The 20614-nt window shown below is 44.2% G+C and overlaps 1 protein-coding gene across 1 annotated transcript; it reads right to left on the minus strand.

Moving 5' to 3' along the window:
- Window positions 1–1376: 1376 nt before the first annotated feature.
- Window positions 1377–14856, minus strand: EIF3F (eukaryotic translation initiation factor 3 subunit F). The gene is made up of 8 exons (XM_003412024.4): window positions 14439–14856; window positions 7085–7155; window positions 6777–6856; window positions 5855–5992; window positions 4428–4519; window positions 2443–2579; window positions 2190–2303; window positions 1377–1598 (listed from the first exon to the last, which is right to left on the minus strand). Exons 1-8 carry the CDS (start codon window positions 14836–14838, stop codon window positions 1521–1523), a joined length of 1110 nt encoding a protein of 369 aa, XP_003412072.1. The 5' UTR covers window positions 14839–14856; the 3' UTR covers window positions 1377–1520.
- Window positions 14857–20614: the final 5758 nt, after the last annotated feature.

Consider the following 20614-nt stretch of genomic DNA (forward strand, 5'->3'; position numbering starts at 1 on the left):
GGCCTTTTTGCCTCCCACATTTGCCTTCATTCTACCTTTTCACTCCAATATACTCCTCAGTCACTAAATACCTTCTTGCTTTATCTTAGAAACCCTGGTGGTGCAGTGGCTAAGAACTACAGCTGCTAACCAAAAGGTTGACACGAATCCACTAGGTGCTCCTTGGAAACTCTATGGGGCAGTTCTGTTCTAACCTGTAGGGTTGCTATGAGTTGGAATTGACTTGATGGCAACGGGTTTGGTTCTTAATCTATCTTATAGTACCCTGGCAGAATTCCAAGGTCTTAGATAAAAATGGATGCTTGAAGTCACAAAGGCCTATATTCTACTCTACAATGTCTCTAGAAAATGCCATCTAGTCTTTGCTTAGATACAGCTGTTGGCTAACCTTGATATCACCTGACGTTGCTCTTAAAAGTGCCTGACAATTTTCTGAGGTTTTAGGAAAATCTTTAAGAGCCTTGGTGGTGAAGGGTTAAGCACTCAGCTTCTAACTGAAAGGTCAGTGGTTCGAACCCACCAGCCACTCTGTGGGAGAAAAAGACACGGCAATCCACTCCTATAAAGATTTCAGCCTAGGAAACCCTATGGGGGCAGTTCTACTCTATCCTATAGGATCACTATGAGTCAGAATTGACTCACCGGCACACAACAGGGAGATCTCTTTAAACTTTACACAGAGATACCAGTTCTGCCTCCCTAAACAACAGAGGCAAACAGCTTCATTCTACTGCTCAAGCACTTTAAGACATGACCGCTGATCACAAGCTTTTAGTTCAGATTTGGCATCCAATTCTCTATTTTCTCTCCATGGAGTCCCATTTTCATTCCCTGTGGAAGCCACATGACCTGTCACGACATGGTCAACAGTACTGCCAGTGGGCAACTTTCTAGACTGAAAACCAAAATAAAAAACTGGCAGAGCACAGTTAATTCCCACCTGGAGAAGGCTGTCTTTTTATAACCTGTCCTCAAGCATCCCAGGATGGAAATCTGTCTCCTCGCCTTCTTTTCTCTCCTCCCATTTGCTAGCACATTCTTTAGGTACTTTGTAAAGCAACACTTTGTACTGCCATCCATGTAAGATGCTAAGAAGTAGTGACGGAAAGAAATTTTTTTTTAGAGGTCCAGCTTGATCTCATCACAGGCAAAAGAGGGTGAAGAAAAAGGGCCACTGTAAAACTAGTGGGCCAAGAAGGCTATCAGGTCTGGGTTCAGGTGAAGCTAAGGTGGCCTGGGCTGTGAGTGTTCCGTTGGCAACAGTCATGTCCAACACACACCTAGCTTTTACCCAGAGTATTCACTACCGCGTTTCCTGCTGGGTTCTACAACAGTTCTTTCTCTTTCATCCACCAATAAACTCACATAAGATGGAGTCTGTTTACAAAAGTAGGCTATGTATTTATTTAGAATTGCAATCAGTTGACTGATTCAGTGTGACTCAAGACCACAAAGACTTCACTCCATTCTGAATTCCAGGGCTGGGGCCCAGATTGGCAGAAGTGCTGCTTGGGGCCCATTCACAGGTTTACAAGTTTCTCATTGAGGGCAATCTGTGACTGTGTGAGGTTGGCCAGGTAGGTCACCATCAGCAGGTCCTGGAAGAGAAAGAATCCATGAGTGAGTGGTTGGATGGAAAGGGCCCAGAAAACCCAGTCCTGGCTAGTCCCATGGTGGACGCTGAAAGTGAGGACTGTCCTGGATAAATGACAGCTGGGTGAGACCGAGCAAGAGTCAAAGATGGAAGATTGGAAGGAAAGAAATGCTTGAGAACACTTTCTCATCAATATTGTTACTCTTATAGACTAGGGGCTCTTAAGCGGAGATCCAAAGATAGAATATGGGGGGGGGGGGGTCTGTGAGCTCAGATAGGAAAATTAAGAAATCGTATTTTCATGCACCTCTAACTGAATTTTAGCATTTCTTTCAGTCATGTATCTAAGTAATAAGTCACCGTAGCACCCGGGACACTGAAATCATGAAGGAAGGAAGTGAATCCCCTGAACATGTATGCTATCTTGTCCTTCCTCCCAAGCTGGGCTGTAAGCGTGCCGCAGGTGAAGCCTGCTTCCTCTGCTCTACTCCAGACCATCCCACTCGACTCCCTAGCCGCCTTCACGTTCCTTCACATTCCTGTGGAAGTGCTGAGGTTGGGGAAGGACCCAGGCTCCCAGAATGATAGCACTCACATTGATGTTGCTGTTGAGCATGGTTTCAAAGTCATCAGGAATGATTTTGGGCACTTGGTTAACCAGACTCATCAAGAAGCGGCCCACAGTATTATCAGCTGACACCTTTCCAGACTGAGCACCAAAACAAAGATTCAATGAGGCACAGTTAATTCTCACCACTGAGAGGACTGTCATTTCACCAGCACATCCCTCAGTGACTCCAGAGCGGAGACCTGTGCCCTCCCCTTTGTCTGCCCTCTGCCCTCCTTACCAGTACATCTTCTGCATACTGCAACACTGTGCTTAGGGCATCCTGGATACGGGCTGATGCCCCTCCGACTTGCTGCAGGTCACTTGAGAGCCCGATAACCCGGTTGGGGCTAAAACAGGTCTTCATTATCAAGTCAACTGCGGGGGTGTTACGAAGAGACACAGGAAACCAAGTCATCCTATCCTGAAGAAGATGGTCTGCATCTAGACCTTCTGACTCTCAGCAACCCTCCCCTTGGACTCATTCTGCTTCCTCAAACTCACTGCTCTGCCCTTATAGCTTTCCTTCCTCCTGGTAGAGCCAGCTCCTTCACCTACTGCTGTGTTAATCATCGATTCTAGTCTCCTATGAATACCCACATAGCCTCTGGTGCTGATAATTTCCCACCTCTAACAATTTCTCAAAAAATTACCTTGAATTCCATTTACACAAGAGAATGTGACTTCTGATCAATACAAGCCTTACAATAACTTCTATTCCTGAATCCTAACACAGAATCATTGACAGAGTTAAAAAAAAAAAAAAAAAAAAAAAGCAATAAACTCTGGGTCCCACTCGCAATTTATAAAATCAGAATTTTGGCAGCGGGACTCTGGTACCTACATTAAGCAAAAGTTCCACGGGAGCTTCTGATAGATGCCCAGGGCTGAATACATTCTATTTAAACACAGAGGAAGTGTCTCTCCCTCACTTTGCCTCAGAAGCTCAGCATCCACATTCACATACATTCACGAGAAATCTGTTTTGTCTCTGAACCTCCTCCGTTCCCACCACTGCTATGAGGGCCCACTGTGAGTCATTTTCATGTAAGCCCTGATCACACCTGATGTAATATCCTGAAGGTCTCATAAGGATTGGGAAGAAGGCACCTGGTTAGGAGACATGCTAATACAAATAAAACGATTTAAGCTGACCTCTGCAAAGGAGAAAAACGGTTGTCTCACTTCTACGTATTAGCAAATGTGAGTGTAACTGTGACATTATAGGGATGGGATTTGTAAAAATGAGTAATTATAAGCCATCAATTTAATAACAAATGCTCTGATAAACCCCTCACAACAGAAGACGGACTAGTGGGTCAGGACAGACTGAGAAGGACCACACCAGCCCTGAATATGGGAAATAGACCTGCAGTAAACACTGGCGAACACATTTACCAAAGACACTGTGTGCTGTGCTCTTAAGAAAATCATCTTATTATAATCTTCACAGTAAAGAGCGTGCCACAATACAAAATCAATCCTTTCCTAGTACAGGCCATACCACCAAAAGAAAAAAGATGTAGTAAAGTTGGGGACATCAATTCATATGTAGTTGCTAGAAAATCTCATTCTGCCAAAATATTAGTATCTGAAAAATGAACTTGTCTTCATGACAATGTCATCCCTGAGAGAGAGAGAGAGAAACAATAGGGAAAATAATTCTAGCAACTTCCCAAGAAGGAAGAAGTGAAAACCACAAGGAAAATTACCAATGAGAGTAGAGGAAATGAGAGTAATGTGATTGTAAACCAAGCAAACTCAGTGACTGGTAGCCAATATGGCTGATTAATTTGTGGGAAGGTAAAATAAGTCTCTCATTACTGAGGCAAAACAGGAACACAAAACAGATTTTAGGGAAGGAGGGACTGGCTGAAGCAAGCATTAAAGGTCTGATAGGAAGAGCAGAGTTGAGGAGAGAGAAGGATTGGAGGGCAGGAAAAGGGCAGTCACTGTCAGTGCCCTAGTCTCACTGCCCTCAACCTACAGTAGCAGGGAAAGAGCAGAAAACAGAAAAAATGGGAAAGTGAGTACAGATGATTCATTTAGGAATAACCAAGATAGTTACTTCCAAGAAACAGGGCTGGAGATACCAGTAGGCCTCTCTACCATCACAATCTCACAGGGTCAATAAGCACCCAAGCCCTCCATCCCTTTACAGAGCAGCCACTCCCTTCCCCACAAAATGCCAGAGACCTCTGAGGAGGGTCTGGAAAGGTTACTCACCTCCGATGCGTTCGGTGTCATAATATGCATATCTCACTGTCAGAGGTGTGAACATCACCCCCATGGTCCTCCCAGGGACACCCATTAAAGTGCTGGGGAGAGAGAAGGTCAAGGTAAACAGACACCCTTGGGAGACGGCTTCCATGCCTAGTCTAGGCTGGAAAAGCAGCCACAGCAATGAGAAGCAAGAGTATGGAGCCAAGAGTATAGCTTCAAAGGTTCCAAGGTAAGAAGGGTAAGACCATTTGAACCTTAGAGGTCTCATGGGACCAAAAGTCACTTTCTCCCTTTACCTCATTCCACACGGCAAACCCTTGGCCTGTGAGGGGGGACTCAGCTTTTAGAGCTGGCCTGGTACCTTTTAGAAGATTAATTCATACAGTGCACAACCTTGGCGATGAGCAGGACAGAAGACTGGATTTCCCTGTGGAGCTGGCTGCCTATACACCACTCCCATGGAAAGAAGATATAGGGCTGGGTCTATTCTGGGACTGAGCCCTCCATCAATACCTTGGTTCACATAATGAAAAAACAAGGCTCTTGCCCACCAACACTACTGGATTGTGGGCTATAAATAATCTCACTAAAGGTGAGTGTCTTTACTAAATCAACCATACACTTTCAAGTCAATTTTGAGGAGTCTTAAATATAAGCAATCAGGCAACAGCCAGGGCTTAGTGCTACAGCCCACAAGGACTTAGCACCCACCATCTTTGCTGTAAACGTTAACAATTAACGTGTTACATTAGCAACAGACACAGAAACAGTACAAAATTCCACACTATAAGAGACGCACTAACAAATACCTTCATTGTAACGGGAAAATATAATCCTTCAACGCCCAAAGCAGCACCTTCCTCAGCATGCCACCAGGACCTTTCTCAACATCCCCCATTACCTGGAGTTTTAACTGGCAGCAAGCTCAGTGTGTCAGATGTTACTGCCACTCAATGCTGGGTTACTAGATGCCCTCAAAATAAGGACAGTCTCCCTTTAATCTGTATTACTCTGCATACTATGCTCAGTACTAGGGATAATGGCCAACTATGGGATAGCTCAGGAAAGCAATGAACATGGTGCAGAACTATGAAAAGAACACCATATAAGTATGTAGATTCTAGAAAAGATGACATGAAAGACACACAAGAGCTTCCTCAAACATCTAAAGGGCTGTCATCTGAAATTGGTTAAGAGTGACAAGTAGAACCTGAGGCAGAACTAAGGATCAGTGAGTGGAAATTACAGGGACAGATTTTGTTTCAGAGTAAAACCTTCCTTATGGTAACTGTTAAGAGGGAAGCAACGGGCTTCCTTAGAAGGCAGTGAGTTATACCATGAAGGAATTCAATTTGCTTGGGGGCAGGGTAGCATTAGCCAGGCTAAGCTATATAGTCTTTTGTGCCCTTGTGGCCCAAGACTGTGGTCACCTGACATAGGCCTTGATGCTCATGCGGCCATTCTGGAGGCTCGTGTCCACAGTGAGGTGAATGGGGTTGGGGGCCTCTCGGCTGTAGTACTCATGGATCAGCACAGAGTGCTCTGTGATGTCATGGCCCGTAGCATACCTGGGAAGTAGAACATAGTCATGGAGGTCAACAAATGGATTCATGTCTACATGTGACATAAATACCAATCTGGCGGTGGCAGCAGTGTTTAAAACGCTAGTATTCTCTCCCCACACTGGAAACTACACAAATCAAGTAAAAGGCCGACACAGAGTTGTCAATAAAATCTCACGTCACCAGTAAGGCAAAAAGACTTGCTCAGTAAAAGCTACAATTCAAAACAAACGTTTCTGGCCTCACAAGGATCAGACCTGCCAGCAAAATATATTAAATTCATGGTTCCTCAATGAAATATGGAAACCCTGGTGGCATAGTGCTTATGTGCTACAGCTGCTAACCAAAACGGTCGGCAGTTCGAATCCACCAGGTGCTCCCTGGAACCTCTATGGGGTAGTTCTACCCTGGCCTGTAGGGTCACTATGAGTCGGAATCGACTCAATGGCAATGGGTTTGGTTTTTGGCTTTGACGTAATGTGGAGTTCCTGGGTGGTACAAATGGTTAACATGCTCAGCTCCTAATCGACAGGTTGGAGATTTGAGTCCACCCAGAAAAGACTTCGAAGAAAAGCCTGGAGATCTACTTCTGAAAGATCACAGCCATTAAAAACTGTATGGACCACTCTGACAGCGTTCCAGTCTGAAACATATGGGGTCACCATGAGTTGGAATCAACTTGATGGCAACTGGTTGGTACTGGGGTGAGGTAACATACTTCCAATACAAGTCTGGTGGCAGGACACCCTGGCAGTCACTGGGAGACTTTCCATTTCCCCCTTCGACTTACCAGCCCAGGATGAGCTCATTTGGAGAGACTTTCTTGTGCAATTCATACATGTTCTTAGCAAATTCCATATCAACAGCCACCTAAGAAGGAACACAGTAAGGGAAGCTAAGAAGTCAGAAGCCTACAAAAAAATAGGTAGAGAGGCCACCCAAATAGATAGACCACACCCAGGAGAAGTACTATACAAATGGAACAAAGCTCCCCTGGCTGAAGGAGCTCTAGTTATGAGCACCACATATGGTATGGGCAGAGAAGCCCAGCAAATGAACAGCTAGAGACTACAGGGGGCAGCCCAGATACCCACTCACCTCATCTTCAGACTCATTGTGAGGCACTGAGAAGCAATTGGTAACTTCCACTGAGTGCTTGTCGACAGTTCCTGTGAAGAGAATCATTCATGTGTTATGTAATCCTAGGGCTCCAAACAGCCTCCAGCTACTTTCAAAAACACTTTAGGTCTCTTCAAAGTCCACAACGAAAGCCAAAGTCCACTCTTCACAACACCACACTGAACTTTCTAGTTCCAAGTTCAGCCATGTGCATCAATGAGACCAGGATTCTGCCAAGAGCTGAAACCCTGGAGCCATTGCCAACTCCTTCCACTAATCATTACCGAACAGGGTCTGTTCTTCCCTAACAGGGTCTCCTTCTGTGTGTTACTTTCCACTACTAGCCCTACTCCGCACCCTCATCCTATGACCTTAATATATACATATTTTTTCCATATATTTTGTTGTTGTACTTGAGAATGTGCAAAGCAAAACATATACCAATTCAACAGTTTCTACATGTACAATTCAGTGACGCTGATGACATTCTTCGAGTTGTGCAACCATTCCTCACCCTCCTTTTGAGTTGTTCCTCCCTCATCAACATAAACTCATTGCTCCTTATCTTTCAAGTTGCTGTTGTCAATCTGATCCTATACAGATAGTCCTTAAAAGAGCATAGTGCTCAAGACAGACATTTCTTTACTAGTTAAGCTAAACTATTATTTGGTTTTAAGATGACTTCAGGGGATATTTTTGGTTTAAGGTTTAAAGATAATCTCAGGGCAATAGTTTCAGGGATTTATCCAGCCTCTATTGCTCCAGAAAGTCTGGAGTCCATGACAATTTGAAATTCTGTTCTGCATTTTCCCCCTTTTATCAGGATTCTTCTATGGAATCTTTGACCAAAATGTTCAGTAATGGTAGCAGGGCGCCATCTAGTCCTTCTGGTCTCATGACAAAGGAGGCAGTTGTTCATGAAGGCAATTACCCACACATTCCACATCTTCCTCCTATTCCTGACTCTCTTTCTTCCTCTGTTGCTCCAGGTGAACAGAGACCAATTGTTGTGCCTTGGATGGCCACTTGCAAGCTTTTAAGATTCCAGACACTACACAAGAATTAGGACATAAAACAGAAGCACTAAACTCATTATTAGGCCAATTAATTGGGACGTCCCATGAAACTATGATTCTAAACCTTCAAAGAACCAAGTCCCATGAGGTGTTTGGGTGTATATATAGATTTTCAATTTGTAGTAAAAATATACATGCCAAATCTTTGTCAATTAAACATTTTTTACACATACAATTCAGTGACATTGATTATGTTCACCACGCTGTACAGCCATCACCCCGTTTCTAAATTATTCTACCACCATTAACAGAAATTCAACGCCTATTAAGCAAAACAACAACTTTCCTCCTCCCTCCCATCCCTGGTTACCACTAATAAACTTTGGTCTCCATATGTTTGCCTATTTCACATAAATGGGATCATACAGTATTCTATGACCTTGATTTTTCAGTCTCAAAGAGCCTTGGTGGCACAGTGGTTAAGCAGTGGGCTGCTAACTGAAAGGTTGGTAGTTCGAACCCACCTGCCACTCTGTGAGAGTAAGACGTGGCACTCTGCTTCCATAAAGATTACAGCATCGGAAACCCTACAGAGCAGTTCTACTCTGTCCTAGCAAGTTGTTCTGAGTCAGAGTCAACATGATGGCAATGGATTTGGTTTTGAGACTTTCTTCCTGTAATTTAATAGGCAGAGCTACCAGGAAGATTCTAACAGTGTCCACGCAGAGCACCTAGTAGCTTAGTCTCAAACACTTGAGCACAATTTTAGGAGTCTCATCTGTACCTCCCTTTAGTCATCTGGTCCCATGATCGTAGCTTTAACCCTATCATCATCCAGAAATCCTCTATCCGTAAACCTTAAACGTCAATGTCAATCTTCACCACTAACTCCGATCCTCCTAGTTCTGATTATTTACTCCCACTACATTTATTTCCTGACCTCACTAAATAAGATCAAAAGTGACTTGACTTCTCCATTATCTTATCTACTGGCACTTCCCAACCCAGACTTCCAAGTGCTTCCCTATCTACCACAGACCTCAATGCTGCCTATACCCACTAGTGAACGTCCAATTCTACTTCACTATGCTTTCTGTTCCCTTAGCTGAAAGTATGTTCCTAAACCCAAAGGATATGCATTCTTTCTTACTTGACCTCTCATCAGCACTCAACAGGCTTGGCCACCCCTTCCATCTTGAAATTTTCTTTTCCCTGGGCTTCCATGACACCAATCTCCTAGTTTCCTTCCTCCTTTTCTGGTTGTATCTTTTCAATCTTCTTTGCTGGCTACTCTACCTGACTTCTCAAGTTTTCAGGGTTCTGTCAGAGGTCTCTTATCTTCTCATTCTATACTCCTTCCCTACGTCAGGCACTACCACTGTTTTTGTAAATAAAGTTTTACAGAAATACAGCCATGCTCAATCATTTTACACGTTGTCTACAGCTACTCCTCACTCAGAGATGAGTAGTTACAACAGAGGCCTATGGCCCACAGAGCTAAAATATTCACTGTCTGTTTCTTTACACAAAGTCTGCCAACCCCTGCTCCAGGTGGCTGAATCCATTTTTATGGTTTATATTATCTTCTATATTCCAGTGACACAATTCCTAAAACTAGGAACTTGTCCACATCTCTCTTTTGTAGTCCAGATCTTTATATTCAGTTTTCTACTTGGTAACTCCACCTGGAAGCTCAATGGACACCTCAAAAGAAGTATGTCCCAGACAGAATTCAACCCCTACATTCTGTCTTTTTCCACACCCAACAAGGGATCTGAGTCATTCTTGATACTTTCTTCTCTGTAATCCCTCATTTCTGATTCATACCAAAGTCCTATAAATTCTATCTCCTCTCTCTCAACTCATCTGCTCCTCTTCACCCCCACTCACTACACTCTGGAATTACTAGAACAGCTTCTATCTGGTGTCCATGCATAGCTCGTGCCTGTCTCTTATCCGCTTTCCACAGAGCAGCCAGAATGATCTTTAATTCCTATTTAGTCTTGGCTGAAATTCCTACTGCTCAAGATCTTCCCCAACTTACCCCAAAGCAGGCTAGGCTGCCATTTTGTCCTCTCACAAAAATTCAGACCAAACCAAACCAGTCGCCATTGAGTTGATTCCAATTCATGAAGACCCCGTGTGCGCAGAGTAGAACTGTACTTCATACGGTTTTCAAGGCTGTGGCCTTTCAGAAGCAGACTGCCAGGGCTTTCTTTAAAAGCACCTTTGGGTAGATTCGAACCACTAATCTTTCAGTTAGTAGTTGAGCACTTAGCTGTTTACACCACCCAGGGGACTCCTTGCCGGCACCCCCCTCCCCGCCACAGTTGCCTGTAATTCTCCTTCACAGTACTTTACACATTTGCAGTTACTTAATACCACTTATGGCTCCTCACTTTGCTAGCTGTATTTCCTGCCACATCTCCTCTCTTTCCCACATCCCTGTAATAACAGAACTATTCAGATGCCTTTTTTTTTTTTAATGGCAATATAAATCGATATAATGTAAAATAAATTTGGGGTAAATTCCACCACCTTAACAAATGAATCATTTTCATTTTTCCACATTCAGTCTACTATTTTTTTTTAAATTGTGCTTTAGGCGAAAGTTTACAGCACAAATTAGTTTCTCATTCAAAAATTTATACAAATTGTTTTCTGTCATTGGCTACAATTTCCACGTTGTGTCAGCTCTCTCCCCCATTCCTTTTCCACCCCAGTTCCCCATGTCCATTCATCCAGTTTTCCTGTCCCTTCCTGCCCTCTCATCTTGCTTTTGGGCAGGTGTTGCCCATTTGGTCTTGTATACTTGATTGAACTAAGAAGCATGTTCCTTATGCATGTTTTTGTTTGTTTTATAGGCCTGTCTAATCTTTGGCTGAAAGGTGGACTTTGGGAGTGGCTTCAATTCTGAGTTAGCAGGATGTCTGGGGGCCAGAGTATTAGGGGTTCCTCCAGTCTGTCAGATCATTTTTTTTTTCTTGTGAATTTGAATTTTGTTCTACACTTTTCTTCTGCTTTGTCCAGTACCCTCTATTGGGAGCCCTGTCAGAGTGGTAGGTGGTGGTAGCTGGGCACCATCTAGTTCTTCTGGTTTCATGCTAGTGGAGGCTGTGGTTCATGTGGTCCGTTAGTTCTTTGGACTAGTATTTTCCTTGTGTCTTTGGTTTTCTTCATTCGCCTTTGTTCCAAATGGGATGGGCCCAATGGATGTATGTTAGATGGCCACTCACAAGCTTTTAAGAACCCAGGTTCTACTCACCAAAGTAGGATGTAGAACATTTTGTGAACTGTTATGCCAATTGTCCTAGATATTCCCTGAGACTATGGTCTCCAGCTCTCGGCCCCAGGAACTTAGCCCCTCAAAGTGTTTGGATGTGTCTAGGAAGTTTCTACAACTTCCCCTATATTGTGTGTTGCCTTTCCCCTCACCAAAGTTAACACTTTTCTACTATCTAGTTAGTGATTTCCCCTCCCCTCCCTTGTAACCACCAAAGATTGTTTTTTTGTGTGTGTAAACCTCTTCTTGAGTTTTTATAATAGTGGTCTCATACAATATTTGTCCTTTTGTGATTAACTTATTTCATTCAGCATAATGCCCTCCAGATTCATCTATGTTGTGAGATGTTTCAATGATTCACTGTTTCTTTACTGTTGCGAAGTATTCCATTGTGTCTTCATACCATAATGTTTATCCAATCATCTGTTGAGCATTTAGGTTGTTTCCATCTTTTTGGAAACATTATTCCATCTATTGCAAATAATACTGCAATAAACACAGGTGTGCATAAAGCTATTTGTGTGATGGCTCTTAAGACTCTAGTGTTTCACACTTCTTACATTTGCTGGAATGCCCAGCTCAAAATCCATCTTTTCTGTAAATCCTTTCCCAACCTTCCAAGATAGTCTCCTGTACTTCCACAGCACTTCGAACACCCTTCTATCAGATCACTCATCATGTTACATTCTTATTATTTGTATATAAGACTATTTGTCCATCTTAAGTTTAGAGTACAGCTCATTTTCTCAAACTTTGAATTCTAAGTATCTAACAGTTTCCAGTACTCAAAAGGCACTCGTAACTTCACTTAAACAAATGAAATATGTTTCTTGAATGAACGTGTACCTGGGAAAATTCCAAGTTTCTTACAGGCAGGATCTATGCTTTGTCCTTGTATAAGCACTGCCCCTATAACACTTTGTGCTATACCGCGATCTCCATCTGGAAGGGGACCTTCCAGAGGATTGCTGTGATATTTGGGGCACTAAGCATAAACCAGGAAGCCCTGGTGATGCAACAGTGAAAGCACTTGGCTGCTAACCAAAAGGTTCGAATCCACCAGCTACTCCATGGAAGAAACATGTGGCAGTCTGCTTCCACAAAGATTTCAGCCTTAGAAACTATGTGGGGCAGTTCTACTCTGCCCTATAGGGTTGCTATGAGTCAGAATCAACTTGACGGCAATTTTTTTTTTTAAGCATAAACTTTGGTTAAATAGTTCCACAGAGTTCAGAAACCTGGACAGTGTAGCTGAAGGAGTAAGTCAGTGTTTGTTGACTACCAAATCAGTGATGCAAAAATCATTTGTTACAGGACCTCAAAGCAGGGCACAGTCAAAGAATGCGCTCATGGTTAGAGAGGTTAAGAATGGGCTGAGGATGTGGTATGAGATGGAGGACTGGTACTGGACATTTGCCCTGGGAACCTGGCAGATGGGTACAACTTTAAAAAACAACTGAGGCACAGCAGGGATGGCATTTCTGACAAGGAGAATATAAACGTAAAGGCTTGGTTTGAGAAAAGCCATAGCTATGTTTGGAAGCCAATTGTTTAGTTTCTGTAAATACCAAGTGCTACACCCACAAAGATAAAAAGGAGAACTTGTGTGTGTGTGCTTTGGTGGTGCAGTGGGTGGTTTGAAACCACCAGCCACCCTACGGGAGAAAAATGTGGCAGTCTGCTTCCACAGCCTTGGAAACTCTATGGGGCAGTTCTACTATTCTACAGGGTTGCTATGAGTTGGAATGGACTCGCTGGCAATGAGTTCAGGCCTGATTTGGTAAAGCTGTTTTGCATCTAATGTATACCAGAACTGAGTTAGATGCTTTCTGTAATAACTTAGTTCTCACAAACACTAAGTCTAAAGTAGCCCTCAAAAGAACTAACTTTTGGGTAATTTGCCTCAAGGCACATGGCTAACATTTGGTGGTGTCTGCCTACAAATCTTGTCCTCACACCTTAGAAGACAATATATTGTCTTCTAAGGTGTAAGGACTACTACATTTTCAAGAGTAAGAAAGAGAAATGATGCACGGGACTGGAGTGGGTCCGCAAAGATGTCTAAAGCCTGCGATAAAATGGAGTGAAAATCAATCTCGTGGGACCAGCAGTCCCCAAAGAAAGACATTTATTATTAACAATACATCTTCAGTGATTTTAAGTTTTAAAATGATTTTAACATAAAACATCTATTCTCCAAACTTGGAACACGGGCAGGGAAAAGACTATTCTTTGATTTGAAGGACAGAGTCAATCATAAACAGATTAATACAATGGTTTTTATCCAAATAGAGAATCAGAGACAGCATTGGGAAAACGGTTTATCATATCAGAGATGGTGTTGAGGCAGACTCAGGGTTTAGGAAGACAGAATACTATAAAACCTTCAACAGGCTCCAGCCAAACTGGTTTACTTGTTAGGAAGAGTATCTTTTTATAGATGCCTCCACTCCTTGGCCAGCTGGTTAGAAACTTCTTTGTAAAAATTTGGAAAATAGAGGCATTTAGTCAGTGGATTAAAAAAAAAAAAAAGCCATTGTTATTAAGTCGGTTCCGATTTATAACGACCCTACAGAACGGAGGAGAATTGCCCACTGGGTTTCCAAGGAGCGGCTGGTGGATTCGAACTGCTGATCTTTTGGTTAGCAGCCGAACGTTTAACCACTGCGTCACCAGGGCTCCAGTCAGTGGTAAAGGAGGGAAACTTGGTCACTGGGCTTAGGGAATCAAGAGTGCTAGTTCCAACTTAATCACTTGCCAGTCGGCATATGAGCATATAAGCTCACTTTTGGTAGAATGGAGGTTATCATACTTGACGTGAAATGGTGTCGGAAATAAAATGTAAATCACTTGGTACCCAATATTTATCAGTTTTTTTTATCTATTATATGTGAGATACAGAGACAAGCAAAAAGTGGGGGTGGGAGGAGGGGGCGGCAGGACGCCAGAGACGAAAGGGTTTATGAGAAGGGGGAGCGATACATGGGAGGTGGGCGGTAGGAAAAGAGAACGTCGGTATTATCTCACCACTCACCCAGCAGGGTCCCGATTACTCGGGCAGCGCCCTCATTGCGTCGCTCATAGCTGTCCACGATGGAGGCTAAAATGACCGGGTGTAGCCGGACCACGCGGCCGCCGGGGAAGGGCCCTGGGAGAGCTGGACCAGGCGGCGGCGGCGCCGAGGTCTGCGCTGGGGCTTGCACTGAGGCCGAGCTCTGCGCCGAGGCCGAGGTTGTAGCCGCTGCTGACGCCGGGTCTGAGGATGAGGCGGGGGCAGAAGCAGGAGCCGGGACCGGTGCGGAAGCGGGAGCCGGAGCCGGAGCCGGAGCAGCGGCTGGACTTGGGGCTGGGGCTGGGGCTGGAGCCGGCTCCGTAGCCGGTGCTGGGGATGGAGTGGCGGGAGGAGTACTCGTTGGTGAAGGCGGTGTGGCCATCTTGTCGAAAGAGAAGAAGCCAAGAGCGGAAAGGAGTGACTTAGTGAATTTTACGACTTTGATAGGCTAAATGTGCACCACGTGAACTGTATCTTTCCACCTATTGGTTACTGATGGTGCTTCTCGGGGCACGAAAATTTCCTGCTCTGTTTGTAATTTCTTCCGGAGTTTGTGTGACTGCTTTCGGTCCGATGAGCACGCCATAAGAACCACGGTAAATAGTTCCGGGTAAATTTAAGACCGCGCTGGGAGATTAAAAATAGCTCCACTCAGTTTGCCCATGTGCCGCCAGGTGGAGCCAGAGAGCAGCGCAAGGTCGCAGTTCGTGTTTTCATTCTTAAATGGGAAAATGGATGTCAAAGTTCCATTAATAGGGCTTTGTTCTTGACCAGATCATAAAGTGTCAATAAGGTGGTTCATTCATTCAACAATTTGAGTGCCTACTATGTTTCAAACGCTCTTTTAGGGGCTTTGGATTTATCAGTGGACAAAGATCCTTGAATAGCTTACATTCTAGCATGGAAAAAAAAACTCAAAAAGGAAGATAAATAACTAATGCAGTTGTTGTTAGGTGCCCTTAGGGGTCAGCTTTCTCACTCTGTCGGCTCCAGAGGAAGATTTCTTGTCATCAATCTTCTCCTGGTCAAGGAGCCTCTCAGGCACAGGGACCCCATGTCCAAAGGATGTGCCCTGCTCCTGGTGCTGCTTTCTTGGTAATATGAGGTCCCCAGCTCTCTGCTTGCTTCCCTTTCTTTTTATCTCTTGAGAGATAAAAGGGGCCACACCCCAGGGAAACTCCCTTTACCTTGGATCAGGGAGGTGACCTGATTAAGGCTGGTATTACAATCCCACCCTAATCCTCTCAACATAAAATTACAATCACAAAGTGGAGGACAACCACACAATACTGGGAATCATGGCCTAACCAAGTTGATACACACATTTTTGGGGGGTCATAATTCAATCCATGACAGGCATGTCTACTTTGTCCTGTAGGGTCACTATGAGTCGGAGGTGACTCTTTGGCTACAGATTTGGTTTGGGGTTTTATTATCATTACTATAACTATGGGGAGGAACCCTGGTCCTAGCTTTCTGTGTGACTTTGGACAAGCTTCAATTTTTTTTTTTTTTTCAGAGCCTCAGTTCCTTTCTGGTATAATGGGGATGATAGCTCGGCTGCTAACCAAAAAGTCAGCAGCTTGAATCCACCAGCCCATTCTTGGAAATCCTATGGGGCAGTTCTGCTTGGTCCTGTAGGGTCGCTGTGAGTCGGAATCGACTCGATGTTAACCGGTTTGGTCTGGAACATCTGTCTATACCGAAACCTGTAAACTCCTAAATTAGGTTAAGTCCCAGCTAATCCAGCTGGCAAGGTGGGTGGATGAGGTTGGATTTCCTACGTCTGACTTTTATGCCCAAGACTCGCTTTCCCTTTGAGGTTACCATCTGTAATTAGAATTGTTATACCTGCTTCTGTCATGCTCTGTGTCAACACACATTCCTTCTCTGAATTCCCCAAAACACAGGTTAATAGCCCACCAGAGGTGGACTGAAAAGTGGCTTTTGTTTTTGATAACCTGATGTCTTTAGCAACCCCAGTAGAAAACTGGTCAGTGGAATTGGGTGGGAGGTGGACATATAAACCAGAATTCAGGTGTGAAAGAATGGTGAGTTTGAGGTGAAGGGTGTGTGTGCTGGCTATCTTTTCAAGGAAGTTGCCTGGGAAGAAAAAGAGACATTTAAGGAACAGCAGGGTTGAGAGGGGACAATTGAGGCCAGAAGAGTTTTAAGTGTACTTTAAATTGCAGGTAAAGATCTGAAAGAAAGAGAAAGATTGAATATATAAGAGTCAGCGGCAATATCTAATGAAATAAGGGAGGAAGGAGGGCCTGGATTGAGAAGCCTTGATGAGTGGGATGGCTTTACAAAGGATGAGGGGCGTGCAGGAGAGGCTGCCCTGGCCTGTTGGCCTCTCTTATGGTGCCTAGTGGCGGGGGGGCGGGGGGAGGGGATCTACCTAGGCCAGGGCTGGTTCCCTGACATCATCTCATGGGTCAAGGCCAGAGGAGACAACCAGCCCAAATGAGGTGTTACTGCCCCAAACTGAGCACTCACACCCGTGGGACCGCCTGTCAACGAGTTCATTTGACTTGGATGTGGATACTTCACCTTCAAGAACTCACTTTTGCCTTTATATCAATGACCATAGGACCTTTCTCTCTGGAGGGGGAAGGAGATGATGAAGAATCAGATAAATTTTGAGCTGGGGAGAGCAGAGAAGTAGTGGGGGGCTCCTCTCAAATGCCATTCCCCCCCTCCCAGGGAAGTGGAAGCAAGGTGATCTATTGAGAATGGCAATGCCAGAGCAGGGTTTAGGCTTGGAGGAATGGGCAGTGTTTGGAAGACGGGCTGAGGGTGAGCCATTAAAAGCCATACAAGGCATTGACAATTATGGGAGGGCTGCTGAGCCTGGAGAGCTCAAGTTGTACAAGGACCAGCTGGCCGACTTTCGTGATTTCTTTCCAGCAGCCATGTAGCCCAGGGGCAGGAGGAGATCATTGGCATTGTCTTTTCACAGGAGACAATTGGCAAGGATCAGGGAGTGTGTAGACACAGGCTACTGGCTTTCCAATGGCTGAGTGAGGGATCCAGGAAGGCTGCTCCCTTTGAACTGAAAGCTTGGGAGCCTCAAATTTTTCAGGTAAAGGGTGGAAGGAGTGGGGAGAGAGAACAATGGACTATCCCCCTTTTATATAGAATGTGTTGTACAGGGATTGCTCTAGGTTTCTGGTTGCTTGGGTACACGCTTAATGGTTCTGCCTGAAAAGACCAGGGTCATACTGCCTGCCTCATGATAAGACTGCGGCCTGTAGCTTGATAAATTTATCCCACCCTCTAGATCACTAACTGAAGTGAAAGGAGCTGGAGCTACAGCTCAGATTAAGGGAGGACAACAAGGGAGAGCCCCAGACTATCTCAAGTCTGTAGCAAGCGAGAAAAACAAACAAACCTATTGCCGTCCAGTCGATTCTGACTTATAGTGACCTTATAGTCAGTTCTACAGTGCAGAACTGCCCCAAAGGGTTTCCAAGACTATAACCTTCACAGACGCAGGCTACTACATCTTTCTCCTGCGGAGCAGTTGGTGGGTTCAAACTCCCTACCTTTAGGTTAGCAGCCAAATGCTTAACCACTTCGTCACCAGGGCTCTTTCGACAATAGCTGTTGGGGCCTAATTTGGGGAAGCTTTCCTCCTGAGAAAGTTTGCTTGATTTTTTTTCTGACGGGATTGGGGTGGCAGTGAGGTCATTTCAGGCTTTTTGGAAGATTTTGACTTAGAAATGGTGGTCATGCTTAGCTTCCCCATGCTTTTTAATGCTAATTGACTTTTAAAACTCTAAGCATGTTTGATAAAATAAAAGTTCAACAAAGAAAGAATGCGGCTAAGGAAGTAGAGGTAACACGTATAGACAAATCTTGCCAAAGCATGGCAGTAGAGAGGGAATGAGGTGACATGAGAAATGCAGGGTCAAGAGAAGGTTTCCTTTGTTTGAACATGGGAGGGAGTGGAATATATTTGAATGCTGTGGAAAGAGATCCAATAAAGGTGACACAGAGAGTAATTCCCTGCTCCAACCTTTCCCACTACCCACTAGTCCCTCTTCCCTGAGGGTGACTTCTCAGAAATCTCCTTTAGATTTCTTTTCTTACATCTTTCCATTTCTAAACAGTGTATGTATACTGCTACCTTTTGATTAACCAGTTTTAGGTGTTATCTAGGGACTGCCTATTCCAGCCCACAAGCATTTAACTCTTCCATCACCATCCTTTCAATATGGTTATGTTACCATTTTAGTTAGGTTGATACTCAGTGGTTACATCATTATTCCTATGTAAACATTATTCACACCTGAGTATTGTCGTTTACTATTATGTTTCCTTTCGTTTTGCTTTTCTCAGAGTTAGTAATTCCTTATTTTAGTTCCATTTGTCTAGTTTTGTTGGTGTTACCATAAATCACAGATTCGAGCGGCCTGCTGCAAAGCCAATACTGAGACAGGAGGGAGGTCAACAGCAAGAGGGCTTTACTGAATACCGGTATCCAAGAAACAGAGGGGATAGTTTACTCCTAAATTCTGTCTGTCTCGAAAGAGACGGCTGGGCGGTTTTATAGGGAAAGAAAAGCTAAGTCCAAGGAATCTGGAGAATTTTTAATTCCCCTTTGAGGTGGTCTTGCAAATCACCTTCCAGACGTGATGATCTTTTCCAGGTATTCTTAGGGTCCCTTCTGGAGTCATTGAAGTTTGGTCTTCTAACATCACTGTCTTCTGACTCCTCGGTTCCCAGATCCTATCAATTGTTTTTCATGTTGAGAGAGAACACGCAGGTTAATCTTAAGCCTATACAATGCTGAGAGAGAACAATCAGAAAAGAATCGCAAGGCATGCTATAGCTCACAGGGGTTTCATCAGTTCCCATAAACATTAACTTTTCTACCATCTGGATGTTCAAGCAATATTTGCCCACTTCATTGGCACTTATTGCCAGTTTTTCCCACAGTCTTCCAATAGCTCTAGTACAATTTTTCAGGTCAATCATAATAGTTGATCTATGAATCCTTTTTTTTTTTTCCCCCCCTTGGAGATATTCTTTCTGGAGAAATCCATTCCCTGTCAGAGACTTCAGAGCTCTCAGCTCTCTAGACGAGCTGCCTTCTAGGACTGTTTTTTCCTTGTTTGGATTCCTATTTCATGGATCTTGAGTCTTCCTCCTTCTATTGTTTTGGTGGAGGGCATCCTCCAGTAGTTTCAACAACTTAAAGATATGGTGCAAAGGTAAAAGTGGTCCATTTTCTTTGGAGTTTCTTTTCCTCTCTAGACAAATTTCCCAGTCTGGACTGCAATTGTAGAAGAGAGCTAGGGTCTTCAGACAGAGAGGTTGTGAATCTGCTGGACTCTTTTTCTCTTGGTGCCAGAATAGTTTATCCCTTTGGCCCCTCCTTTACTTTTCAATGTTAATATATGGAAGAATGAGGTTAAGCTTTCCTCTGGTGAGCACTTACTCTTCCTACTGACAGAATGTGTGGCTTTTCCTCTTCACAGTGCCCTAGGAGGGTTTTCATCTCTTCCAGGCCTGCATTGCACTAGGTAGGGTCTAGGTTCCAAAGGGTAGGTGTCTGGGTCGTCATACCTATCCTTTAATGCCAACACGCCCACACAGCAGTGATCTAGTACTCTTGGGTGTAAGTGGACCCTGGCTTGGGCTGGGGAACTATCTGGTCAGAAATAAAGGACTTATTCTGTCTCAATCTCAGGACCTTTGCTTGCCAGGCATCCAGCATCAGGGAGCTGAGTCACTCCCACCCCCTCTCCAGCTCCCCTCTCCAGCTCTCCACAGGAGACAGCAGAGATTTGCTCACGCAGACTGAGGCTTTATTACAAATTGCTCCTGCTCCAACAGAGCCTGATTTTCCCAACTGCCCCGTGACTCACAGCCAAAGTCCCTTTTGTCCTCACGTATTCCAGACATTTTCTCTCTCCTGCTAACCAAAAGGTTGGCAGTTTGAATTCACCAGGGCACTCCTTGGAAACTCTATGGGGCAGTTCTACGCTGTCCTAAATGGTTGTTATGAATCAGAATCAACTTGATGGCAATGGGTTTGTTTGTTTTTTTGGTTGGTGTCTAGTTGAAACATTGCTATTTGAGTCTCAGCAACCTTCCCCATTTCCAAATATCCCTTTGAGCACGCTCAGACATTGTGCTCTTGAGACGAA

This window comes from Loxodonta africana, chromosome 7 (genome assembly GCF_030014295.1).
Source record: "Loxodonta africana isolate mLoxAfr1 chromosome 7, mLoxAfr1.hap2, whole genome shotgun sequence".
Classification (NCBI taxonomy): domain Eukaryota; kingdom Metazoa; phylum Chordata; class Mammalia; order Proboscidea; family Elephantidae; genus Loxodonta; species Loxodonta africana.

What these genes read in the sequence shown, in the direction of transcription:
- EIF3F (XM_003412024.4), bottom strand. Translation starts at nt 14,838, where the DNA reads ATGGCCACACCGCCTTCACCAACGAGTACTCCTCCCGCCACTCCATCC. An exon ending in AGCATCAAGGCCTATGTCAG is followed by an intron (nt 4,520 to 5,854) that starts GTGACCACAGTC and finishes CTCTCTCCCCAG; the next exon opens with CACTTTAATGGGTGTCCCTG. An exon ending in TGACACCGAACGCATCGGAG is followed by an intron (nt 2,580 to 4,427) that starts GTGAGTAACCTT and finishes ACACCCCCGCAG; the next exon opens with TTGACTTGATAATGAAGACC.